This window comes from Hibiscus syriacus, unplaced genomic scaffold, assembly GCF_006381635.1.
Source record: "Hibiscus syriacus cultivar Baekdansim isolate YM2019G1 unplaced genomic scaffold, ASM638163v2 tig00110793_pilon, whole genome shotgun sequence".
Lineage (NCBI taxonomy): Eukaryota > Viridiplantae > Streptophyta > Magnoliopsida > Malvales > Malvaceae > Hibiscus > Hibiscus syriacus.
The window spans coordinates 39,171-66,453 of NW_024062864.1; the positions used below are offsets into that span (position 1 = coordinate 39,171).

Genomic DNA, 27,283 nt, shown 5'->3' on the forward strand with positions numbered 1-27,283 from the left:
GATGAACTTGTAAAGCTATTAGAGGGAGGAACCACTTTGTATTCAGATTGATATTGATCTTGTTGAACAGAACTAACACAGGAGAAGTCTTTGTTGAATCTGTGCCAACATCGATCAACAAGGTGACCAATTTTTCCACAAAGCTGACACTGAACTCTGGATCGGCCTCGACCTCTACCATTAGTTCTCGAACTATAAGAGTAATTAGATCGTTGGTTAGGATTATTAGAAGTATTTCTTACTTCACCTTGTGCAATATTCGCACTCATAGGCAGGGTTTCAAGCTGGTCATCAAAGCTGGCTAATTGAGTTTCTGCATCAATTAACATCGTGGAGATGCTATCTAAGGACAGAGTGTCCCTCATGGACGTGATGATCGCCATGAAAGGTTGATACTCTCGAGGGAGTCCTTTCAAGATGCTGGCTATTTGTTCAACTTGTGGAACTGTACTCCCACAGGATGCTAGAGCATCACAGACCTCTTTGACACGGGTGAGATAGGCTCGCATGCTGTCACCGCCTTTCTTTAAAGACTGGAGCTTGTAGTGAAGGCTCATAACTGTTGTTGTCGAGCGATTTGCAAAGAAATGAAGAACTGTGTTCCAAACTGTTGTTGCCGTTTCAGCGCCAACGAATTGAGAAAGGAGGTGTGGGCTAATCGTGGACAGCAACCAGGATGCTAAGGCACTGTCTTGAGCCACAAAATCTTCATATTCCTCGTTGATACGAACGGTTCCATTTTCATCAACCACCGTTTCCGGCAGAGTCACAGCTGCTCCGGTAAGCAGTCGTTCCAAGCGGTGACTTCGAATGGTGAGCAGGATCTGTTGCTTCCAAAGAAGAAAATTCGTTTCATCTAACACCACATTTACCTTCTTATTGGTAAATGTTTTAGAACCCATAGCGATCTCCATCAGAAACTATTCAGGCAACGGAAACAGAAACCAATCTTGAGATCCCAAGATCTATGGCGATTGATACCATATTAGGATGAGAAAGGAAAGCAAAGATTTCAGAAAATGTATATTGATGAACATTCTAATTGCAATACATGAGCTGTGTTTTAATACAACACAAGTGATCCAGCTTAACAGAAGCTCAACCGCTTCCTAACTGCCTAACCTCTCAACAGTTTCCTAACCGCCTAACTTCCTCTGAACGGCTACTGCCAGCATGGCACATCAATGTGGAAAGAAGACTTCATACAGCTAACACGTAGTACTTCAATTTTTACTGCAAAAGAAAGAGGATTCTCTCACTTACATAATTTCTCAAGCTAAATAAGGGAGCGAATGATAAAATAAACTTGAATATAAGACAGGGAAAATGGAAATAAATCAAGGAAAGAAAAAAAGAGGTATAAGAAAATAGAGAGTGATCAACTCTTGTCCCCAAACACACGTATAAAAGACAAGTGATGTCTAATTTTTTTTCCATAATAATTTATTCATATTTAAATACCTCAACTTTGATAGAAAAGGCACACATATTTCATTCCACTCAAATGGACTTAAATCCCAACTAATAAAAGTCTATTCCTTAGTCCAATAAAATAATAACTCACAGAGATTGGGTTGAATAGAGCCCGAACCATTTACTCGTTACGACTCTAAAAATTCAGAATGTTACAATATTATAATCATAATTTTAATTATTCAAATTTATTAAAATAAATTAATATGTTTAAATTTAATAAAAAATAATTTAAGATGTATATTTTTAACTTACCCGATGTAGGATAAAGTCTGTTAATATCTTAGATAAATTTGATCTAGTTCCGGCCCGGCCCATTACACACAGAACCTGCCGCTGAGTGCCTCACCCCTAAGGCAATTAGACGGAAAACATTAGTGCAACTCTTAACATCCAAACAGCTCTCGACCCTTTCTTTAATTTATTCTCAAAACGGTTCTCAGTCTCCCCCGATCTCGAGAGCCCCTCCACCGGAACACTCTTAATCCCTATCATTTTCTCCCACTGGCGACTTCCACCGAAAACCCTAGCTATTCGTCTCCCCTAACCATGCTCAACCTTTCCTCCACGCTCGCAACTCACGTTCGGTTTCTGCTCCAGTCGTTGACCGAAGCCAACGCCGAATCAGTTTCTCGAGAGCTCTGCCAGGTTTTTTTTTATCCTTTTCTATCATTTTCTGTAGTCAGATGCGCCGATTGTGATATCTTTTTGTTGCAATTCTAATGATTCGTCCTGTCACTCCAAAAGCCCTAAAAGTTTCGCAGAAGTCATCGCTCGATTTAATGTGTGCTTATGCAATTATATTGAGTTTGGATCTCGTTCTAACGCATTGCTTGATCACTTTTTAGTTCGATTACTTAGATTGGTGCTGTCTTATCCATAGGAATATATGTACAGGGATGTAAAGGGAGACTAAGATCTAAGATACTGGAAGTTCGATAACAATCTTACTTAAATACGAGAATTTCTGCTGCTTTCTTCTTATAAAACAAAAACTCTTTAACGCTGTAAACTGAATTTATAGATTATAAATTTATTATCAATGTTGGTATCTCTTTTTTTTTGTTTCCCAAATAAATTTAGATTCAAAAGTTTACGAGTTGGAGAAAATTGTTATACGATCTTTTGAACCCAAGCAATCCAATTCCCAGTTGTGTTAGTTACTTAGTTTTGCTGCATATATAACAATGAAGAGTGAACTTATTTAGATTCGTGTCCTTTTTCCTGGGTGTCAAAAGAGATATCTAGCAGGCTGGGATGGGGGATTTAGTTTGATTATTTTCAATTTTATGCAATTTTCTGGATAACATGCTGACTGATATGACCTGGTTTTTTCTTGGCAGTTCATTGAATATGGTATCGAGGGAAGCGTTCTGGTGCTGCAGACTTGCATGGACTGCTTGAACTCTCACAAGACAGATTCAAAGAACTTGCAATTTGAGCAAGTTGTAGCATCAACTTTTAGACACGCAATGGACAAGCCAAATTTTTGTACTGTCTTCTGTCAGTCGCTAAGTATGGATATCAGTGAGGATTTCTTGGAGAATTTCTCGAAAGCCATGCAGTTTTCCATTTCTGAAAAAATTGGCATTGGTCTTGCTCTATCTGATTCTGAAAATACTGATACAAGAATCTGTGGTAAGTTGCATTGTTTGAATGGGCTTTGGTTTGTTAAATGGATTTACTCTTGTTCAGTTTAAGTTAGGCTCTTACACACTGCTGATCAGAATGATGAAAGTGAAGCTTTTACATTTTTCTAGGGAAGAACTTCTGTATGGCTCAGGTTGAGGAATTGCACTCGAATCCTGCCTCTTTTGGTTCGACAGAGCAAATTCAGAATATAGTTATGTTCCTCCAATGCTCTGGTGCCCTTTCCAAGCACGTGGATTCCTTTATGCAGATGTTATCTCTAGTTCAAGCAAATGATGCTGCACAGTTTGTTTTAACACCAATACTTTCAAATGAATTACGCGAGGATAATTTCTTAAGGTGCTGATTTTTGCATCAGGCTCCTTAATCATCATGCAAGCTTCAGTGTCATGTTGTCTGATAACATTTTTAATCATGCTTTGATAATTCATGTTTTGTCCCATTTTATACTCTCCAGGAATATTGATTTCTTCAATGAATCTGGAGAAAATGATTTTGACACACTTTTGGAAGAAATGGAGAAGGAAGTGAGTATGGCAGATATCATTAAGGAACTGGGTTATGGATGCACTGTTGATGCTGCACATTGCAAAGAGATTTTATCTCTTTGTTTACCTCTGACAGAGATGACTATATCTAGAATACTTGGCACAATTGTCTTCACCTATGCTGGGCTTGAGGACAACCAAACCACGTTTTCAACATTTAGCCTGGTCCTTGGTTGCCACACATCATATGATTTGCCTTCATTGAGCTCTTGGAATATTGATGTTCTTATAAATTCTATAAAACAACTTGTGAGTAATACATTTTTTGCTTCTGCAGTTCTTGTTGCCATTTGATTTACTAGTATCCCTTTTCTTAAGAAACATATTTTCTTTATTTTTGTAATGCATACTGAATACAGGCTCCTGATACCAACTGGATACGAGTTATTGAAAACCTGGATCATGAGGGGTTCTACATTCCTACTGAGGCAGCATTCACTTTTTTCATGTCTGTATATCAACATGCATGCCAGGTATTGTTGATTGTGTTTTAGTACATGTGAAGTTACATGCTTCTTGTATTGCTTTAATTCTTTGATTATTCCTTGTGCAGGACCCCTTTCCACTCCATGCCATTTGTGGATCCGTGTGGAAGAATATTGAAGGTCATCTATCTTTTCTAAGATACGCTGTATCAGCAATGCCAGATGTATTTACCTTTTCCCATTCTTTGAGGAAGCTGGTAAGAGTTATGCAAGTGTACTCTTTTCTTTTCTTCTTGTCATTATATTTCCTGCAGGAATAATTTTCAGATCATGCAGGCCTATACGGATGCAGTGCATGGCCATAAGCTTCCCCTTGGAAATGAAAATCATGCCTGGCTGTGTCTTGATCTCTTAGATGTGCTATGTCAACTAGCTGAAAGGGGTCACACAAGCTCTGTTCGATCAATGCTTGACTATCCCTTAAAACACTGTTCTGAAATTCTGCTTCTTGGGATGGCACATGTTAATGTAAATGTCCACAATCTCAATATTTGATAATGCTGCCCGATTTTGTATGTTTAACTTTCAGTTAATAATTTTTGCATCTATGCTTGCAGACCACTTATAATCTCCTCCAGCATGATGTCACTTCCACAGTTTTTCCAATGATAATTAAAAATTCCCTGGGTGCTGGTATGGTACTTCAACTCTGGAATGTGAATGCTAATCTTGTTTTGCGGGGATTTGTAGAAGTACAGAACACTGAGCCAGACAACATGATTAGAATTTTGGAAGTTTGTCAAGAGTTGAAGGTAATTTGGATTTTCATTGATGTTTCTTCCCTTCTGCGTCACATTGGATTTTCTGCACCAGACTGTTGATAATGTCACATTGGATTTTGAAAGTTATGATATTATATTGTTTAGAAAATACTTCAGGATTTTTGTTTGTATGTTATATTTATTTTGGTAATTTCTCTTGTTTCTTATTTATTTTTGCAGATTTTATCATCAGTGCTGGAGATGATACCTTTTCCTTCTGGCATTAGATTAGCAGTCCTTGCTTCCAGGAATGAGGTCATAGATTTTGAGAAGTGGTTGAGTAATAACCTGAATATATATAAAGATGTTTTTTTGGAGGTAATACTAGGTCCTTCTGCAACCTATCTAATTATGAAAACTAATTTGGTCCTAAGAATGTTTTGCCTGACATGCTTCGTGCAACTCTCAGGAGTGCCTAAAGTTCTTGAAGGAGATACAATTTGGTGGGTCACAAGAGTTTTCTGCCAAACCTTACCGCCATGCTACTGATGTTTCAAATCTTTATTTGGAAGCTTGTTCTACCATTATCAAGGTTCTGCTTCTATTAATTGATTATTATTGTGATTTATGACTGATGTGTTTTTATTGGAACACTAACTGAGTTTCATTTGTTTTTACCATTTGCAGATCCTTAAAGCCAATACTGGGGTGATATCCTCTACTCTGCTTCTCGAGGAAATTGAAAGGTTGCATGTGGCAATTATGAATTCTACTCCAAAGTTGCAGAATGGTGGGACCAAAGAGTCTTCAACCTCTGACGGATATGGAGATGATATTGAGGCAGAAGCCAACTCTTACTTTCATCAAATGTTTTCTGAACAGTTGACCACTGATGCTATGGTTCAAATGCTTGCACGATTCAAGGAATCTTCTGTGAGAAGGTATGGTGTTGTTTTTGTATCTTAGTTTTTGCTTTCATTGCTTGGAAAGTTTTCTCAGCTTTGATTGTAAACACTCTTGCCTCTCCTAATAGGTTATGTGATTGTCCTAGTTTCCATGCATCTGGTTGATTTTTGTTATCTTTTTCGGTCAATGGAGCGACTTTTCTCTGTATTCCACATTCTATATCTGCTTTAACATTTATCATTGTTCGAAAGCATGGATTTGCAAGAAAGTTTCATGTTTAAAACATGATGGCTTTATGGGTTGCTTATTATTAACAGGGAACAAGTGATATTCGAGTGCATGATTGCGAATCTATTTGAAGAATACCGATTTTTCCCCAAGTATCCCGAAAGACAGCTCAAAATTGCTGCAGTTCTCTTTGGTGAGTTACTTTACAAGATGATCCTAATATACCAATTTTTATCCCAGCAGTTTAGCCTGCGGTTTTAGATATTTACTGCATGTGTAAGGTTTTTACCACTACTTTGGGTTACATTGCTGTTTTAGTGTTCAAATTCTGCCGTCACTTCTGTTTTTCTTTCACAATTTGTAGTGAAGTCCTGATGCATGCAATAATGAACTATGTAGATAAATGTGTTCAAAAGTAAGTACAACATATGGGTGCTATGGGACGGAGCCAGGATTGAACTATGAGGGGTGCAAGTTGTCTAATTTTGAAACAAATAGTTTCTTTAAAATTGAATAAACCATAAAATTTAAATGAGTAATGGTTTAGTTTCACTAATTTTAAAATTGAAGGGTCTTAAAGAGTAATTAAACCTGAAAAATTGGAAGTCAAGACATAATTTCATTTTAATACTGAAAGGTCCTAAAAAATAATTAAACTAGCAGATTGTTGGAGGGGCAAGGACTTGATTATAATGATTTCAAAATTATTAGTGACCTAATAACAATTTGATTGTCATGTTTGCTTTTTATGCTAAACACTAGTTATTTAACGTTTTTATTCTAAACAACGTAGGTTCCTACCTGTGGGTGCTAATAGTTTGATTGTCCTGTTTGTTTTTTATGCTAAACACTAGTTATTTAGTCCACAACATCAACATCCTTTTATTTGGTTCAATTTGCTAAGCCATGGTTGTGGATAAATTTTAGGCTCATCATCAATCAGCCTCTTTATTTAAACTTATTTCATGCTTTTGGAATTTTCAGGCTCTGTGATCAAGCAGCAACTTGTAACTCACCTAACGCTTGGAATTGCCTTGCGTGGTGTTCTAGATGCATTGCGTAAACCTACAGATTCAAAAGTTAGTTATTTCATAGCATTAGTCTTCTCTTCTTTCTCATCTTTGGTTTCTTGTCCATGAAGGTGTCAAGCAACTATTTAATTGGTTGCATTAATGAATTATTGATGGTGTATCTGCATATACAGATGTTTTTGTTTGGAACCAAGGCCTTGGAGCAGTTTGTGGATCGTTTGATTGAGTGGCCACAATATTGTAACCATATTTTACAGATATCTCACCTGCGTGCCACTCATCCAGAAATTGTTGCTTCCATTGAACGAGCTCTTGTCAGGATTTCATCAGGTCACTTGGATTCAGATGGGAACAACAATCCTTCTGTTCATCACGAGATTTCCTCTCAGGTGACCCCAGGAAACGGGGAGGTAGGCCGTATTTGTTTTTGTTGCATATAGTTGAATTTAAATTGTCAAATAGTTGTGTTGATAAATGTTAACTTATCCATAATAAATAGATAAATAATACCACTTTTTACTCCCTATGAATCAACAACAACAACAAAACCCTATTCCCATATGTAATGAGATAAGGGGGAGGTAGGGTTGTAGGCTGCCCCCAACGCCAGGTTGAGAGCAGCTTCTGCTGAAGACCTTCGGCAGTCAGTAAAATAAAAATAAAGATAAATTACATGCATGTATAAATAAATAAATAAATAAATACATAGTTGAACAGTCTTTATATGCAGTCTTAATATGCGTGTCTGTATTGGAATTAATCCCTGCAAATAAATCCCTGCGTAAAAATCTTTACATATAGACAGAAACGCAAGTCCCGGCTAAATTTAGAAGGAGGAAACATGCAGAAAATGATACACAGAATTCAACGATAGCAAGCTACGAGAAGAAATAAAGTCAAATGGGTTAAAACCTATAACTAAGGCAACATTATTTCGCTACGCTAGTTCTAAGTCTTCATAATTTCCAATGACAGAAACCTATAAAAAGTAGAAGTCATGGAAATTAATACAAAGGCATTAAAAAGCAGACAGAGGTGCTACACCCTATGGCTGTGACCCACACTATTCGGCTACCCTGGTTTTAAGTCTCCATACTTTCTTATCAGATGTCATATCCTCGGTAAGGGTTAAATCATTTAAATCAAATCTCAAGCAGTCTGCCTACTTCCTCCCTGGTCGTCCTCTCCTTCTGGTACCGATGACTGTAATCGACTCTACCCTCCTGACCGCATCCGACTTTTGTCGCCTAAGGACATGCCCAAACCACCGTAGTCTTCCCTCCCTCAATTTTTCGGATACATACACCACCCCCAAGAACATCCTAATTGCAGAGTTTGGTGTCATGTCCCACAGAGTCCTACCACATGCCCATCGAAGCATTCTCATTTTTGCGGCCTCTATCCTCCTTACGTGATCCTTCTTGATTGCCCAACATTCTGATCCATACAGCAACGCTGGTCTTATTGTCATTCAATAAAATTTTTCCTTAAGTTTTAGAGGCACCTTGTCACACAAAACTCCAGTCGTAGCCCTCCACTTTAGCCATCCCGCCTTTATACGGTGTGTAACATTATCATCTACACCCCCATCTTTATGTATCATAGACCCTAGGTACTTGAAACAATCTTTTGAGGGGAGAACGTGTCCTTCGATGCATACATTTACATCTTCATCGTTTTGGTTCCCACTGAAGTTTGAACATAAATACTCTGTCTTTTCAATATTATTCCTTAGACGTTTTTCTTCTAAAGCAGTCTTCCAGGTAACCAGTCTACTATTCAACTCAGCTTTTGTTTCAGCAACTAGGACAATGTCGTCAGCGAAAAGCATACACCATGGAACACCGTCTTGTGTTGCATGCATTGAAAATCATTCTTTTCTAGATCATGCATTTAGATCTTGTTTCTTCAATTGAGGATTTGATTTAGTTTAAATGGTTGCAGGTATTGGTTTTCTTTTGTGTTATGTTCTTTTGCGTTGTTTTTTTCCTTTTCCTGTAGGTGTAATTTAGAAACAGGGTGATTGTCGATGGGGTTTTCTTGTTGAGGATGTAAGAGTTTTAGGTGTTTATGGTTTGTTGTAATGGTGTATTTCTCCATATGAGGATATTCCGTGTTTTCATATGTATTCAATATTATTCTTAATAAACTATGAGGTACTCTTTTCTTCCTTCCAATGTTTGTTAACATACTTCTTAGTATGTGGACGAATACGAAGGGAGTTTTTAATGAGAACTCCAACTTTTATCAAAAAAAAAAAAATTAAAAGAAGAAGAAGATGGTTTTGATTCAGTACTGCCAAATTAAAGAGGAAAAGGGGTTCTATCAAAAAAAAAAAAAAGAGGAAAAGGGGTAAAACATATTTGGTTGGTGAAGTTTAAAATGGTAAATAATCTAACCTGCTGATGATCTGTTTGCCATTGTGTTATAATTTTCTAGTTATAGAGTTATCCTTTATTTCTGTTATCTGGGTTATTGCTGAGTTGTTTTCTAATTTTTGGAGTCACCATTTCAGTTAAATAGCTCTAGCATTGCTCAGCCCGGGCCACAACTTTCTTCTCCACTTCAGCTTGCAAGACATGATAGTTCTCATGATGACCGTCATAAAGCCCTTGCTGCATCATCAAATGATGTGAAACCACTGCTAGCTTCTGTAGGGCAGCCTCCAGTTGCTTCCTTGACTGATGCTTCTAGCAATCAGAAAGTATGCCTTTTGATTTGATTGTTTTATGATCTATGTGGAATTTTCTTTCCTAGAACTAATATTATTCTCAAAATTGCAGCCGCAAGGTGCAGTCAGTGGTTCATCTATGCTGTCTGCTTCTCCTGGTTTTGTTCGTTCTTCTCGCGGCGTTACTTCTACTAGTAATATTTTTCCATAGATTCATTGGGATATTTTATTTACATTCTTCCATAGAACACGGACATCTTACATGCTTATGCAACAATCTTTTGCTTTTAATACAGGATTTGGCTCTGCTTTGAACATTGAAACACTAGTTGCTGCTGCTGAGAGGAGAGAGAAGCCAGTAGAGGTATTTAATGACTATTGTTGTCTCCCGTTCAATTTCTTTCTGGAAAATTGTTTTTACTTTTTTAATCGACATGCATGTCATTGTTTTATGTTTCCTGCTCCTGCAATGAATGCCACTGGAATAATTAAAATTCATACTTCATAGATGATGTTATCTATCTGAACCGTATATAATTTTGGCTTGGGCTGGTTGATTTGAAAGAAAATGATTTAGAATATGCTATGATGAAAGTGTCACAGATATTGAGTTAGTAATTAATTCCAATCTGGTATGGTTATTTGAATTTTTGGATTTTGGACCATTGATATGCTTCTCTGCCTTGCTCAGGCTACCATAGTCTGAAGGTAAAGATGGAATGAGCAAATGGGTGGAACAAGGAGACTGCATCCCTATTTCCTTGTTTTGTAGAGGACAGGGTAGAGCAAGTAGTGAGTTTATGTGATGTTATCATTTTACCCTGGGTTAAATTGTTAAAATAAAATTTGAGGAGAATAGGGGACCGTGTTAAGAGGAATATTTTGACTCTCAAATGCTCCCAAGTGGAGGGTGTCTAAGGCGTGATTGGCTGAAGGGATTTAGTTCACCTCCACATGCTTTCCCTCCCTTCAAAAACTCCCAAACAAGCTAAACCCTTTGTTCTAGTTCCCTTCCATTAAAACAGACTATTAATCCACCCAATGATGATCATGGAATGTTGAATTTTGCTTCACTAAAATGTTCCTTTGGTTCATAATCCTTCTATTTCTTTCTGATATATTTGCAGGCTCCTGCATCTGAGATTCAGGACAAGATATCATTTATAATCAATAATATTTCGGTTGCAAATCTTGAAGCAAAGGGGAAAGAGTTCACCGAAATATTGAAAGAACAATACTATACTTGGTTTGCCCAGTACATGGTTATGAAAAGGTCAAACTTGATACCTTCTTGAACATAAATGTTAATGTCTCTTTCAGACTTTCTGTGTGCATGCTGTTGATATTTCAACTGAACTGTGTTCTCATTTTATTTCCTGCTTATCTTTTTTGTAATATTCATTTCATTTATTTTTATTTCAGAGCAAGCATTGAGCCAAATTTTCATGATTTGTATTTGAAGTTCCTTGACAAAGTTAATTTGAAGGCTTTGACCAAAGAGATCATCCAGGCTACGTATGAGAACTGCAAGGTTTCTATTGTTCATTTCATTTATCCATGCAGAATTATTTGATCATGTAACCGAAAAAAAATTCATTTTCTCGTATGTTTTTTAGGTTTTGTTGGGGTCAGAGCTTATTAAATCAAGCTCAGAAGAGCGGTCATTGTTAAAAAATTTGGGTAGTTGGCTTGGGAAGTTGACAATTGGCCGGAATCAAGTTCTGAGAGCTCGTGAAATAGATCCCAAATCTCTGATTATAGAGGTATTTGTTCCCTAAGTTTAAACTTTTATCTGAGTATACACGCTGTGGATTCAGTTTTTTATATGTCCATTAAGCACTATCTGGTCTAGTAATGACCTATCAGTTATTTTGAACTTATGCTTTTATATTTGCTTTTTTCCAGGCGTATGAAAAGGGGTTAATGATTGCAGTTATCCCATTTACTTCAAAGGTATGGCTATTTATGAAATTAATGTGTTTTCTTGTGCTGAACTTAAGTTGGTATTTTCATAATTTTTTTAAATTTTGCAGATTCTTGAGCCATGTCAAAACAGTCTGGCATACCAACCCCCAAATCCCTGGACCATGGGCATTCTGGCTTTGCTAGCTGAGATTTACTCAATGCCGAACTTAAAAATGAATCTCAAGTTTGACATAGAGGTATTGTCATATATTTTAAGCATGCATATTTTTTTTTTATAGGAATTAAAGGCCTCATTAAAAACCCCCTTCTTGATTGAAGGAGCTTGTAGAGAAGCTCCTTAATCAGCGGAAGAGGGAAAAGAGTGCCTTAAGATTATATTAACCATAATAAAATACATAAGATACAGCCAAGGGACTTCCCCAAAATAACCAAAAACAAAAACACTATCCAAACAGCCCTGTACAACTCTACAACGACCTCTACTCTGGCTGGCCTGTAACCGAACTAGCAACGCTACTACTGAAGCTTGATAATATTTTAATTTATCTGCCTTTTTCTCTTTGGTATTGTAGGTTCTATTCAAGAATCTTAGTGTGGATATGAAGGACATTACACCAACTTGTCTCCTCAAGGATCGTAAAAGAGAACTTGAGGGCAACCCGGATTTCTCTAATAAAGATGTTGGGGCATCCCAAGCCTCAATGGTTGCAGAAAAATCTGGAATGGTTCCTCCTCTTAGTCATGCTGATTTATCTCTTGAGGGTGCTAGTCCACCTAATTCTGGTGGGCCTACACAATTGCCATCTCAGGTTTGGTTTTGTTTTGTAGCAGTTGCTGCTGTTTTTTTGTGGCTATTGGCATTAGCAGTTAATTACATGCGTTAAATTTTTATTTCTTGGAGTTGTTTTAGTATGCTGGCCCCTTGCGACTTTCTTCTGGTGCATTAACGGAGGATGAGAAACTGGCAGCTTTAGGCTTGTCTGACCAGCTTCCTTCTGCGCAAGGGCTATTTCAAGCCACTCCATCGCAGTCACCTTTTTCTGTTAGTCAGGCATGATCATTTTTTGTTTTCATTATTTGATTAAGAATTGTAACATTTTAGATTGTTGATCCTCGTCGTCTTTGCAGCTGTCCGCGTCAATTCCTAACATTGGAACTCACATTATTATCAATCAGAAGCTCAGTTCTCTAGGCTTGCACTTGCCTTTCCAGAGGTTTTATGCTGTTTCCTTATTGCTTCCTGATTGTTTACTACATTGTTTGTTGCCTTGGTGATGAACTTTACATATAATGTGCTGCAGGGTAGTTCCAATGTCAATGGACAGAGCTATCAAAGAGATTGTAGCTGGTATTGTTCAGCGCAGTGTTTCTATAGCAACTCAAACAACAAAGGAGCTTGTTTTAAAGGTATGAAGGGTCAAGCCAATAAAGCTTCAAATCCAAACACATTTAACTTGATTCAGTTCATTTCATCAAGGCAATTAGCTTAACATTTTTTGGTCTCCAAAATAGCTCCACTGTTTTTTGCTTATTTTTAAGAAATGTATTCTTCTACTGTAACTTTTCATTATTTTCTAGTATTTCTTCGTATTGGAGTTCAATTTGTTTTTCTTTTGTATTCATATAAAGCTTTTGTTTCTTCTCCCAATCATTGGATATCTTTTCTTTCAAATTTCTCTGTTCGTATGATTTAGAATTTTCTTCTTTAAGTTATAGGGAAATCCATGCATCTTTCTGAAATGCTTGGGAATCATCTAGGAATGATTACAACTACCTTTTTGAACAAGACATTCAACCACTATTCTCTGTCTTTAACCATTTCAATCATATTCAATTTAGGATTATGCTATGGAATCGGATGAGACACGGATCTATAATGCAGCACACTTGATGGTTGCAAGTTTGGCTGGAAGTCTAGCACATGTGACATGCAAGGTTTTATCCCACATCTTGTACTTTCTTTTATTCTATACCTTGTTAACTGTATCATATGGTTTTCATCTCTTGTTTTGGTGTTCTAGGAACCTTTACGAGGCTCTATATCAAGTCATCTGAGGAGTTCACTTCAGGGATTGAGCATTGGCAGTGATCTTCTAGAGCAAGCTGTTCAGCTTGTTACCAATGATAACCTTGATCTTGGTTGTGCGGTGATTGAACAGGCCGCTACAGATAAGGTCAGATTGTTTCCTTTGGTCAATATTACTTTGTGCACACATGTTTCACTGAGCTAAATGCTAAGTATTGCAAATGGGCATGGTCTGAATTTCATGGATTGACTCCTAACTTGATTCTTAAGTTGTTTTTTTTTTAAATCTCTATGAATTTCTTGGATTTGGTTCACAAGTAGGGTGCTTAGTGACTAAATGCACCTATGAAAACAAGGTTTTTCATGCAGGACTTAAGTTGCCATGGACCTTCTGTGACGCACTGTTTATTCAGATTTCGGTCTCTAGGCTTCCTTCTCCATAGTAATGCGTTATTCATGTTGTAGTTTTGTCTGCATGGATGGAGTTTTGTTCTGTGTAAAGGCGGGATTTTATAAAATTGGCATTTGGTGATTGCATTTTGGCTAATCTTGTATTCTTCTTGGTTCTAACTCTATACTTTTCCCTCTCGGCTTTAATATATAGGCAATACAAACTATTGATGGAGAGATAGCTACCCAACTTGCTTTAAGAAGAAAGCATAGGGATCCCACATTTTTTGATCCAAACATGTATGGTCAAGGTTCTGTGGGTGTTGTGCCTGAAGCTCTTCGACCTAAACCAGGCCACTTGTCTCTCTCTCAACAGCGAGTTTATGAGGTAGTCTTGATTAACCATTTGAACAAAGACTGCTTTGTTTTCGAGAAGGCACTGAGAGTTGCTCCTTCATGCTTGTTTGTCCTCTTTATCTTTTAGGACTTTGTTCGGCTTCCTTGGCAAAATCAATCCGGCCAGAGTTCGCATGCTATATCTGCCAGTCCTTCAAGTTTATCTGGCGATGCTGGTCTCACTGCCACATTTGGTTCAACATCAGGGCAAGTGACTCCTGGTTACACATCTGTCCCAGGGAACTTGGGACAATTGGATGTTGCTTCTGAGGCAATTGAAACTACGTCGGGTGCCCTTTTGAGGTATTCCTTTTTTAAAATGAAACTTTTGTCCTTTTGAATTTTTTCTTTTATTTTTGGTTTCCTTGCTGATAATTTCTTTTTATTTTATTTCAGTGCTTCCTCAATCCATATTGGCACAGTAGCTGCTCTTACCCAACAGACTACTGAAAATGATCCCCTCGATGCTTCATTCCCTTCAACAACTGGTTCCCCTGAATTACACTCAGTGGATACCACTGATGCTGTAAAAGTAAGGGACTTAATATTGATGGATTTTTGTACTGTTAGAATCTTGCTTTTTTATTGACACATGCTCCCGATTTGTTGCTAGGAATTGGGACCTACATCACAGCCGGTACCTTTATCTGCTGCCACTGAGCGTCTTGGAAATAGCATATCGGAGGCTTCACTGAGCACAAGGGATGCAATGGATAAATATCAGATAGTTGCTCTGAAGGTTGAGTGGAACTCCTCCATTATTTTTGTTTCTTTTGCTATTTGTTCTGTTATCTTTTGGGACCCGGGAAAATTTGGTCAGATCAATGAATTTGGTGTCTGACTAAAACAAGCGAGTAACATGTCTTGGTGAAAATGTTGTCACTTCATAATCCTCTTCTGCCTGTATTTTCACTATCCGGCTGTTGTGGTTGATGTGCCCTATCATCTACATTCTACAAATATCTTAATTGTTTACAACTGTTGAATCTCCTCTCAAGGAAGACTGGCATGAAACTGGGAACATGGTTTCTCACAAGAGATGAGAGGACACCTCTTAGGCTATTATTTCAATTCATCTTATTCTTCTGCTCTTACTACTTGAGACTTCTATTTATTAAAAAATAATGTCTTGTCAAAATATGTTTCTCTTTTTCAAATAATTTCAGTTGGAAAGTTTGGTGGCAACTGATGGTAGAGAAGCTGACATCCAGGTATATTAAACTTTAGTCTACTATTTTATTTTATTTATATATTGATGATGGAATTTCTTTTTTGTTCGGTTATATTATTTGAGCAATGTTTTAACGCTTGACATTTTTGTTTTAGGGACTGATCTCTGAGGTACCTGAAATCATACTCAGATGTATAAGTAGGGACGAGGCTGCACTGGCTGTGGCTCAAAAGGTGTTATATTAATTGTTGGGTTAAATATTATCTTTTGCTTGTCTCTTTATATTGGGAGTTTTGCTGATTTTGTTTCTCGATGCATATGCAGGTTTTCAAAGGCTTATATGAGAATGCATCCAATAGTCTTCATGTCAGTGCCCATCTTTCTATTCTGTCTGCTGTCCGTGATGTTTGCAAGCTTGCTGTTAAAGAGCTTACTAGTTGGGTATGATCTGTTCCGCATTTCGAAGTTCTCTTTTTTCCTTGGTGTATAAAACAGCCAAGTTGCATTGTTTGCTTGTTAATGTTGGTTATGAGATTCCATTAGCTTCATTGCTTGTGATTCCAAACTTTTTTATTTGTAAAGAGAATTCAAGAACTGCCATAAAAGTTGTGTTTTCGTTGCTATTCTCATGCTGTTCTTAGGACTTTATTTAAATGGATTAAGTGGTGAATTCTTGCTAATTTTTGCTATGGTATTCTGCATAGGCCCCTTGCTGGCTTATATGTTTGGAATTCATCTCTCAATCTGTGTTGGTTGTTGAATATTTCTCTTACAGGTGATATATTCAGACGAGGAGCGAAAATTCAACAAAGAAATCACTGTTGGTCTTATTCGAAGTGAATTGCTGAATCTTGCGGAGTACAACGTTCATATGGCAAAACTTATTGATGGGGGAAGGAATAGTATGTATACAAATAATTTCATCTTCACTGAATTTATTTCTGCAAGACATAAGTCGTCTAATCAAGTTAAACATGCAGAAGCTGCTATGGAATTTGCAATATCGCTTCTTCAAACTTTGGTTACTGATGAATCCAGAGTTATCTCAGAATTCCACAATCTTGTTGATGCGTTGGCAAAGGTTGATCTCATCATTGTCTTTTGCTTCTTTCTCACCCCCTCCCCCCTTTTTGATTGTTTTGGTATGAACTTGTTATGCACATGCAGGTTGCTTCAAGACCTGGATATCCTGAATCATTGCAACATTTGATTGAGATGGTCAGAAATCCTTCTTCAAGTATGGCTGTTTTATCCACTGCCTCTGATGGAAAGGAGGATAAGGCTAGGCAGTCTAGAGACAAGAAGGTCACTGGGTCATATTTTCCCATTTAATTCTCAAGTATACTAATCTTGTGTCTGACCTCAGATCTTTCTCTTCAAGCAGGCACCTGGTCTTGCCCCAGCTAACAGGGAAGATAATAGTAATATAGAGGCACTAGAACCAGACCCTGCCGGCTTCAAGGAGCAGGTGACTATTTATTTCAAAATCTAAGAAGGAATTATTAGTCTGCTTTGTGCATATTATAGATTTCGCTACTAATCTCTATGGGAAAATATCATAGTGTTGTACTGATAAATCTAGGATTATTTTAAGGGTGTTTAGAAAAATGATGTCATATATATAAACCTACCTGTATTGATTAACAAAAATTCCCGTTAAAAGCTCATATAGTTGTATCTGACCAATGTATGAATGTGCTGATGCAAGTAAACCTTCCTGCAATGCTGCACTATCCCTATTGGCATACTCAAGCCTTCTCTCTCTCTAATGGCACTCCTTTTTGCTGTGCCCTGTCTAACCCATCTTATCTTGTTTTCTCCTGCATGGAAGGAAAAGTGGGATATCCCTTAATCCTTGTGTTAACTTCCTTTCTAAATATTTTGTAGGTTTCCATGTTGTTTGCAGAATGGTGCCAGATATATGAGCATCCTGGAGCAAATGATGGGCCTTGTAATCATTTCATTGTACAATTGCATCAAAATGGACTGCTTAAAGGGGATGATATGACAGAGCGCTTTTTCCGTAATATCACGGTGAATTCCTCCTTGCCTATCCTTTTCCTCCTTGTTACATCTAAATTCACCAGAGAACACTGTAGACTGAAATTAATCTTTTGTTTTTCCTTCATGCTAGGAACTCTCTGTTGCATATTGCCTATCTACCGAAGGCATGAGTTCTGGCACGATGCAGTCACCTCAGCAAGTGCAAACTCTCTCGTTCCTTGCCATTGATATTTATGCAAAACTTGTGCTGTCAATCCTTAAGGTCTTACTATATCATTTTTTAATCATATCAATATAATCTCTTTTCATTATGTACCTATCCTTTCAAATGTTTTAACTTGGACTTTTTTTTTGCAATTTCTTTAGTATTGCCCAGTGGAACAGGGATTAAGTAAACTATTTCTTTTGTCCAAGGTAAATATTATTTACATTTTGTTTGTATCTATTTGATTTGCTGGGATTTTAACGATAATATTGATGGTGCTGAACAGATTTTGACTGTCACTGTGAAAGTTATTCAAAAAGAGGCAGAGGATAAGAAAGCATCTTTTAATCCAAGACCATATTTCAGATTATTTATTAACTGGATGTTAGATCTCGGCTCCTTGGACCCTGTCCCTGATGGTGTGAATTTTCAGGTACGATTCATTTGCTTATTCTTAGCCAAGAATGTTAGCCATTGAGTAGCCTAATTCTCGTGTTTCTTGCAGATTTTGACAGCCTTTGCCAATGCTTTTCATGCTCTGCATCCCCTTAAAGTTCCTGCTTTCAGGTGAGAATTGCGAGTTCATGTAGTTTTTAATTTATGCAGGATTTCTTGTTTTTTGAATGTGCTGCCTCTTCTTGAAAAACATCATTTATGATACAATTATGAGTCATGAGTAAAAGATTTTCCCTGTAAAGGGTGGGTTTAGTTACGGTCATATTCTTACTATCTTGTAAAGACGGAAAAAACTTGTTCCGAATAAATCGTGTTTATTTCTGCTGAATATGGCTGACTTAAATAGAGTTTACAATGTAACAACTTTACATAAAAAGATGCATAAAATTAGCAACAGAATAAAAATGATTCTATCTAATTAAAAATGATCCTATCTAATAACTAATAGAATAAAAGACTGATTCTATCTAATTAAAAATGATCATATCTAATAACTAATAGAATAAAAACTGATTCTATCTAATTAAAACTGATCCTATCTAATATTTAATTTAGATATTCTCGACACCCCCCCTCAAGCTGGAGAATAGATATCGATCATTCCTAGCTTGGACAGAAATCCTTCGAACATCATAGTAAACAGTCCCTTGGTGAGAACATCGGCGAGCTGCTCTGATGATGGAACAAACGGTATGCAGATATCGCCATTTTCCAGCCTCTCCTTGATGAAATGTCGATCTATTTCGACATGTTTGGTTATGTCATGATGTACAGGATTCTGAGCAATACTGATTGGCGATTTGTTGTCGCAATACAACTTCATCGGTTTATCTCCTTCAACCTTCAGCTCCTCCAAGATCCTCCTAAGCCATAACAACTCACATACTCCTTGCGCCATGGCTCTGAACTCGGCCTCCGCACTGCTTCTAGAGACAACTGGTTGCTTCTTGCTCCTCCAAGTAACTAAGTTGCCCCAGACAAAGGAGCAATAACCGACAGTAGATCTTCTGTCTGTAGAACTTCCGCCCCAATCAGCATCAGTGAAGATCTCCACTCTTCGACTTCCATTCTTCGAAAACATGATTCTTTTACCAGGACTCCCTTTCAAGTAATGAAGAATCCGGTAAACAGCCTTGGAGTGTTTTTCTGAGGGACAATGCATAAACTGACTAACCAAGCTCACAGCAAATGCAATATCTGGTCTCGTATGAGCCAAATAAATCAGTTTCCCCACCAGTTTCTGATACCGATTCTTGTCCACAGGCTCAGCACCATCTTATTTTTCGAGTTTTTGATTCGGATCAATAAGAGTCGCCACTGGTTTACATCCGAGTAATCCGGTCTCTTTCAAGATATCGAGGACATATTTCCTTTGCGAGATAATTATACCTTTTGAGGATCTAGCCACCTCCATTCCAAGGAAATATTTGAGTTGTCCTAGATCCTTGACTTCAAACTGGTTGGATAAGTTCTTCAACGACTCCAACTCTACTGTGTCATCTCCTGTCATAACAATGTCATCTACATACACAATTAAAATAGCAATTTTACCATTATTGTGTTTGTAGAACATAGTATGATCAGACTGGGCCTGAGTGTAACCATGTTGTTTCACAGCTCTCATGAATCTCTCGAACCAGGCTCTCGGAGATTGTTTCAATCCATAAATGGATTTCTTTAGCTTGCAGACCCTACCATCCTTCTTCAATTCATCAAAGCCTGGAGGAACTTCCATAAACACCTCTTCCTCTAGCTCACCGTTTAGGAACGCATTCTTCACATCAAACTGTCTGAGAGTCCAATCCAGACTGGCGGCTAGTGAGAATAGGACACGTACGGTGTTTAGTTTGGCCACAGGTGCAAAGGTCTCCTCGTAGTCAAGGCCGTATGTCTGAGTGAAGCCTCGTGCTATGAGTCTTGCCTTGTATCTCTCGACCGAGCCATCTGCATGGTATTTGATGGTGAACACCCACTTGCTGCCTACAGATCGTTTCCCCTCAGGTAAAGGAGTTAGATCTCACGTGTCATTCTTCTTCAGGGCCTTTAACTCCTCAAAACTGCCTCTCTCAAAAACTGCCTCTCTCCATCTCGGAACTTCTAGAGCTTCATGTATCGACTTAGGTAGTGCATCATCCATAATCCTGGTGGAAAAAGCTTTGAAATCTGGAGAGAGTTTATTATAAGATAAGAAATTGGATATTGGATGTTTTGTGGTACATGATCTAACACCTTTGCGCAAGGCTATGAGTTCAAAGAATTCTGTAGAAGGCTCTAAATTTGGAGAAGAAATAGGAGAAAGAGAAGTCGTACCTTGGACCATAGTCGAGTCCGATGGTTGGCATACCTTGGGGGCCGATGGAACATTACTTGGTCGAGTCATCCGTCTAGAATAAACACGAAGTTCAGTAGGTGGTTCCAAGTTGGTTTCTACCTGAGTCTCACGAGGTTGTGAATTTATAGGTTGTGAAATCCTAGGATTAGTTACGGAAATATGAATTGGTTCCACTGAGCTATTTACAACCAAACTCACATAATACTTCCCCGGAAGAGAGTTTTTGTCAAACAAAAGTTTTTCAAAAAACGTAACATCCAAACTCACATAATACTTCCCAGATTTAGGATCAAAGCATTTATACCCTTTTTGTGTTGGTGAAAAACCTAGAAATATGCATTTATGTGCTCGGGGATCGAGTTTTCCTCTATTTTGGCCGTGTATATGAACAAAAGCAATGCAACCAAACATTTTAGGTGTTAAATCAGTGAAAGATCTATTTTCAGGAAACATATTCTTTAGAGCTTGCAAAGGAGTAATATAATTAAGAACTCTTGTAGGCATTCGATTTATCAAATAAGACGCTGTTAAGAGTGCTTCATTCCAAAAACGATTAGGAACATTCATAGCAAACAGTAAAGCCCTAGTCACCTCTAATAAATGCCTATTTTTTCTTTCAGTATTTCCATTTTGTTGGGGAGTATCAACGCAAGAACTGTGATGAATAATTCCTTTTTGTTTCAAAAAATCACCTAAGATTGCATTAAAATATTCTCGACCATTATCGGTTCTAAGAACTTGAATATTTGCTTGAAACTGAGTATTGATCAGTGAGTGAAAATTTTTGAAAACACTTGCTGCTTCGGATTTTTCTTTTAGTAAATAAATCCACGTGACTCTAGTGTGATCATCAATGAATGTGATGAACCATCTAGACCCTGAGGCTATTTTTACTCGTGAAGGGCCCCAAATATCACTATGCACAAGAGAAAAAGGTTTTGATGGCATATACTTTAAAGATGGATAAACAAATCTTATGATGTTTTGCCAATTCACAAGCTTCACACTGAAAAGAAAAACCGTCTTTTTTGAAAAGATTTGGAAACAAATATTTCAAGTAATTAAAACTAGGATGGCCTAACCTATAATGCCACAACATTATTTCATTCTCACAAGACAAGGTAGTAAAGCATCTCGGTTTCTGAACTTGTTTATCTGAAGGATTGTCCGTGACCAAGTGATAGAGTCCATCAACCTCCTTAGCATTGCCAATCATCTTCCCCGAACAAAGGTCCTGAAATTCAAATCCAACAAATGTTATTGTAGCAATGCATTTGCAATCATGAATAATACGATTAACAGAGATGAGATTGCAAGAGAGCTTTGGGACATGTAGGACATTTAGTAATGTGAGAGATGGAGAAATAATGATAGAGCCTTTTCCAGCTATAGAGGTTAGGGAGCCATCAACAATTTTTACCTTCAGATTACCAGATAAAGGAAAATAAGATGAGAATATGGAGGAATTATCGGCAATGTGATATGTTGCCCCTGAATCTATGATCCAAGGGTTTGATTTAGAACCGGCTATGAAAGCTGTAGGATATGTACCTTTCTGGGCTAATGATGAAGAGGCAATATAAGATGATGGGTTAGGAGTGTTGGATATGGAATGAGAACTTATTAGTTGATACAATTGCTCTAGCTGTTCTTTGCTGAAGGCAGACAGTTCTGAGGCAGGTTTCGGCTCTTCAGAAGCATCTTCAGATGAGGCATGGAATCCCTTTGCATTACGAGAATTTCGATTGGCTGAAAAATTTTTGGCTGGCTTCCCGTGTAGCTTCCAACACTTGGCTTTAGTGTGTCCCGGCTTGTTGCAGTGCTCGCAGATTGATCGATCTCTGTCGTTCCGACGATCGTTGCGACGTGGTGGCTGACCTGAGAACAAGGCAGAAGACTCGGTGGGATTTGGTGAGTGGCATCCAAGCATGACTGTCCGCCGGCTCTCCTCTCGTCTGACTTCGTAGAAGACTTCTCTTGTGCTTGGTAGTGGTTCACGACCAAGAATGCGCCCTCTGACTTCATCCAATTCCTTGTTAAGGCCGACAAGGAATTCGAAGACGCGTTCTTTTTCCACCATCTTCTGGAATAGAGCCCTGTCCTTAGCACAACTCCATTCGTAGTCGCTGAACATGTCAACCTCTTGCCACAAGGTCTTGAGTTCAGTGTAGTATTGAGTGATAGTTTTTTCTCCTTGTTTTAGCCTCCATAACCGAGTTTTTAGTTCAAACTATTGTCCTACGTTCCCGAGATCAGAATAGGTCTCGTTCACAGCATTCCAAATGTCATGAGCAGTAGGTAGGAAGGGATAAGTTCTCCTTACACTCGGATCCATGGAATTTATGAGCCAAGACATAATCATCGAGTTTTCTGCCTCCCATCTTTCAGATTCTTCATCTTCTTCGGCAGGTTTCGTAGTGGTACCTGAGAGATAGCCGAATTTTTCACTGCCACGAATAAATAGTTTCACAGATTGTGACCACTGTAAGAAATTATTTCCATTCAACATGTGAGAAGTGATAGATATGTTTTGGAAGGATTCAGTGTTTAGGGTGATTGAAGGTGAGCGAGTAGAACTCATAGAGTCGATACTAGAGGTATCATCGTAGGGTTTGGCCATTTTTTGGCTCTGATACCATAAAGTCGGAAAAAACTTGTTCCGAATAAATCATGTTTATTTCTGCTGAATATGGCTGACTTAAATAGAGTTTACAATGTAACAACTTTACATAAAAAGATGCATAAAATTAGCAATAGAATAAAAATGATTCTATCTAATTAAAAATGATCTTATCTAATAACTAATAGAATAAAAGACTGATTCTATTTAATTAAAAATGATCCTATCTAATAACTAATAGAATAAAAACTGATTCTATCTAATTAAAACTGATCCTATCTAATATTTAATTTAGATATTCTCGACATCTTGGATAAGTCTTGCTGAAGTGCCTAGAGTGAGTTGGCTTAATTTAATAGGGTTTGTGATAAATACGTGTTTTGGGTTAAATTTAACCGGTATATGCAAATTTGGAGGTATGAAACAAATTTAAATTAAATGCTTCTGTTACTGTTTTATTTATCACGTATCATTCGATGTATCGTAACTATCTATGCAAAATATGGTTACCCGGATGTGTTTATGCACGTTCCTATTCGCATAAACCTTGCTTTTTGTTAATGTTTTAAGGTTCATTTGAATGAAGATTATCCTGAGAATTGCATCCAGTAGATTGAAGTTGGAAAAGCAATAACTTATTGAGCATCAATATTTGGCATTAAATTTACGATCTGGTTGATGCTATTTGTCAGTCTTGTTGCTTATCTTTGTTCCATACTGCTTTTATAGCTTTGCGTGGCTGGAGCTAGTCAGTCACAGGAGTTTCATGCCAAAATTGCTCACTGGACATGCTCAGAAGGGTTGGCCCTATATCCAACGGTTGCTGGTAGACTTGCTTCAGTTCCTGGAGCCTTTTTTGAGGAATGCTGAGCTCGGAGGGCCGGTTTGCCTCTTTCAAATACTGATTTCATTATTTCTGTCCATTATAAATAAGTTATGCTGATCCTCCTCATTCTCTGTTGCATTATATCTATTTAGGTTCATTTCCTCTATAAAGGCACACTAAGGGTCCTGCTAGTTCTTCTTCACGACTTTCCTGAGTTCCTGTGTGATTGTCATTTTACCTTTTGTGATGTGATTCCTCCGAGCTGCATACAGATGCGGAACATTATCCTTAGTGCTTTTCCTCGCAATATGAGGTTACCAGATCCATCTACTCCCAATTTAAAGGTATCAGTCTTCATGCTTGATCTTTTTCCCTCTTCAGATTATATAATCAATGAAATTAATTCTGCAATCATTTGTGCAGATTGATTTGCTTCCAGAAATCAGAGAACCCCCTCGCATCCTCTCTGAGGTTGATGCTGCTCTTAAAGCAAAACAGATGAAGGCTGAAGTAGATGAGTATCTCAAGGTACTTGATGCACTTTAATTGTGTGCTGGAATTTATTAGCCTGTCTCTTACCCATCCCTAAACATTTTGGTTTCTTCATTGTTTACTTCGGCCAACTTTTCTTATCTTACATTTTCAGATTTGGGAACCAGTGTTCTCTTTTTTAAGTAACCCTTTTAAATTATTTGCTAAAAATCTTCTGAAAAATTCTCTTCAGATGAGGCCCCAAGGAGGATCTACATTTCTAACTGAACTGAAACAAAGACTACTCCTTTCACCTAGCGAGGCAGCATCAGCTGGTACCCGTTATAATGTACCATTGATCAACTCACTGGTGCTTTATGTTGGTATGCAGGTATGCTTCAGTTTCTTCCTCTTTACTAGGTGTTATTTTCACTCAGCAAATTTTCCTTTTTCCAGTTCAAGAAGTACTGCATGTGTAATTTTATTTTTAATTCTGTTTTTAAGCTCATCCTTAATTGGAATGGGTTTTTTTTTTTTTATGGAAGCCTTCTATAGGAACCGGGCAGAATATAGAATGACTTTGTTTCTACTAAGAATATTACCATCTGGCATTTAATGAGCAATTGTTGAAAACTGCTTTTAGGCCATTCAGCAACTGCAGTCAAGAGTACCTCATGGACAATCGACAGCAAGCACTGCTCCAATGAGTGTGTTTTTGGTTAGTGCGGCCTTGGATATATTCCAGACTCTAATAGCGGACCTTGATACTGAGGGGCGTTATCTGTTTCTCAATGCAATTGCTAACCAATTGCGATATCCAAACAACCATACACATTACTTCTCCTTCATCTTACTATACATGTTTGCCGAAGCGAATCAGGTAAGAATTTCTGTTTCATGATATTACATTATTGTTGCGTTTCATTTCAAATGGACAGAGGATAAACTATTGCCTTCAACAGGAAATAATCCAGGAGCAAATTACAAGAGTTTTGTTGGAACGGCTGATTGTTAATAAACCTCATCCTTGGGGTCTTCTAATTACCTTCATTGAGCTCATAAAGGTAAAATAATTTGATCCTGGATTCGACCTTAGTTTTTAGTTTTCTGTATGAAATATGCGTTGATAACTGTTGATGTTTGTATTTCAGAATCCAAGATACAACTTCTGGAATCGATCGTTCATTAGGTGTGCGCCTGAGATTGAAAAACTCTTTGAATCTGTTGCAAGGTCATGTGGGGGCCTGAAACCTGTGGACGAGGGTATGGTTTCTGGTTGGGTGTCTGATAGCGCACACTGACTAGTTTTTCCTTTTCTAATGCCATAATATACCGGAACTGTAGTTTTTAGAATATCAGGTATTATTTTTAGTTGTCCCCGTATGAAACTAGTTATTCCAGAGCACTGAAGTTCTTTTGATTGTTGTAAATGGCTTGCTTAGGGCCGGTAGTTATTACATACATTTTCGTGTATAAAATTTGTGAATTGAGCATCATGCAACTCAAGCCATTGAAGTTAAAGTTGGCTCTGTTATCGCCGATTCTTCATATGTAAAGCATTTCGGGTATAACTTGGTGATATTTAAGTCATTAAATCTATCTAAAAGTCAAGTGAGGTAAGAGTGTTTTACATGGGGCTTCTCTAGCCCAAAACAAATTTGAATAATAAAAATAATTTTAAATTCACTCTATAAAAATAATATAAGATGTATTTTTTTAATTACTATAGTAAAATGGGTCTGTTTTGATATAGTAGCGGACTAGCTATTTATAATTTTTGTAAAATCCGAACCTTAATGTTGATATTTGGATATTGTGAAAAGCTATTTTTCAAATATGTATTTTTTTAAATAAGAGCGATTGCAACATGTGAATCTTCAAATATGTTAATTTTTTAACGTTTCTTAATATTGGATATAAAATATTATTTTAATGTATAATATCCTTTTTCTTTAGAAAAAGAATCGAGTATTTACAAAAGCCTAAAATATTGACCCGCCTATCAAATATAAAATTACAGATTAGATTAGTCATATAATTCGAGATACCCGTGATATAGAAAACATCTATTTATTTATTCATTTCATATTGGATTATTTGAATATATATATATATATATTAGTTGTTAATTTTACTAGAAAAGAAAAATTAAGAAGAGAGATTTATAATTGCAATAAAAATTTATAATCATAATTGTAATTAGGATTTTTTTATAATAATTGATATAAAAAAAACAAGTTATTTAAGATTACATAAATATCATATAAAGAAAATATAAACATGATAATAAATAAGTGTTATCGTGATCAGTTGAGGTGATTGATAGATTCAATTCTGAGGAAAAAAAATTGTACAATAAACATGAGTTAAACGATAGGCAATGTGTTATGATGCTAGAGGATAATTGGGGGGGGGGGAATGGGGGAGAAATTAGGGTTCATCGAAGAGAAGGCATAATTAAAGATTGAGATAATTGGGAATTATGAAGAAGATGGTAAAGTCAATGGGAATCTGGAAGGAACGACTACGTTGTGATGGATGAGCAAAACGGTGCTTAAAAGGATTAGAGCAGATAACTATACAATGAAGCAGGCCACAATTCTGGAAGGACCCAAGCCCAATGATGGCGTAGGAGATCCTTAGCAGCAACGGTAGTAGTTAGGGCCTACAGCTGGCAGTAATCACCATAGTAATAAAATGCAAAATATGCTGATGTACTGGGTATCTATGAAAAATCAATGAAATTTTGAATGTCTTCGTTCCTTTC

General features: G+C 37.3%; 1 protein-coding gene across 2 annotated transcripts; it reads left to right on the forward strand.

Annotated features, from left to right (window-relative positions):
• Positions 1–1,859: 1,859 nt before the first annotated feature.
• LOC120141145 (CCR4-NOT transcription complex subunit 1-like) lies at positions 1,860–26,036 on the forward strand. Of its 2 annotated transcripts, none has more exons than XM_039156077.1 (51): positions 1,860–2,121; positions 2,817–3,111; positions 3,234–3,462; positions 3,581–3,920; positions 4,031–4,144; positions 4,225–4,353; positions 4,433–4,624; positions 4,714–4,908; positions 5,098–5,235; positions 5,327–5,449; positions 5,545–5,798; positions 6,081–6,184; positions 6,976–7,070; positions 7,196–7,432; positions 9,538–9,726; positions 9,806–9,887; positions 9,990–10,057; positions 10,821–10,966; positions 11,116–11,224; positions 11,310–11,456; positions 11,599–11,646; positions 11,727–11,855; positions 12,192–12,428; positions 12,530–12,670; positions 12,748–12,833; positions 12,921–13,026; positions 13,459–13,554; positions 13,641–13,793; positions 14,250–14,423; positions 14,520–14,734; positions 14,828–14,963; positions 15,045–15,170; positions 15,598–15,642; positions 15,758–15,835; positions 15,927–16,043; positions 16,378–16,504; positions 16,583–16,683; positions 16,770–16,907; positions 16,987–17,070; positions 17,490–17,636; positions 17,737–17,868; positions 17,973–18,020; positions 18,098–18,244; positions 18,317–18,378; positions 23,949–24,102; positions 24,198–24,389; positions 24,469–24,573; positions 24,770–24,907; positions 25,160–25,396; positions 25,479–25,580; positions 25,668–26,036. In XM_039156077.1, the coding sequence occupies exons 1-51, from the start codon at positions 2,023–2,025 to the stop codon at positions 25,815–25,817; spliced, it is 7,236 nt and encodes a 2,411-aa protein (XP_039012008.1). In that variant the 5' UTR covers positions 1,860–2,022; the 3' UTR covers positions 25,818–26,036. The 2 variants fall into 2 exon arrangements, with proteins under 2 accessions (XP_039012008.1, XP_039012009.1); XM_039156078.1 differs by having other exon boundaries at positions 9,809–9,887.
• The last annotated feature ends 1,247 nt before the right edge of the window (positions 26,037–27,283 follow it).

Excerpts from the sequence above, each read along its gene's own strand:
- LOC120141145 (XM_039156077.1), top strand. The coding sequence starts at position 2,023 with ATGCTCAACCTTTCCTCCACGCTCGCAACTCACGTTCGGTTTCTGCTC. Across the intron at positions 3,921-4,030 it reads TAAATTCTATAAAACAACTT|GCTCCTGATACCAACTGGAT; the intron begins GTGAGTAATACA and ends TACTGAATACAG. Across the intron at positions 18,379-23,948 it reads CTTAAAGTTCCTGCTTTCAG|CTTTGCGTGGCTGGAGCTAG; the intron begins GTGAGAATTGCG and ends CTGCTTTTATAG.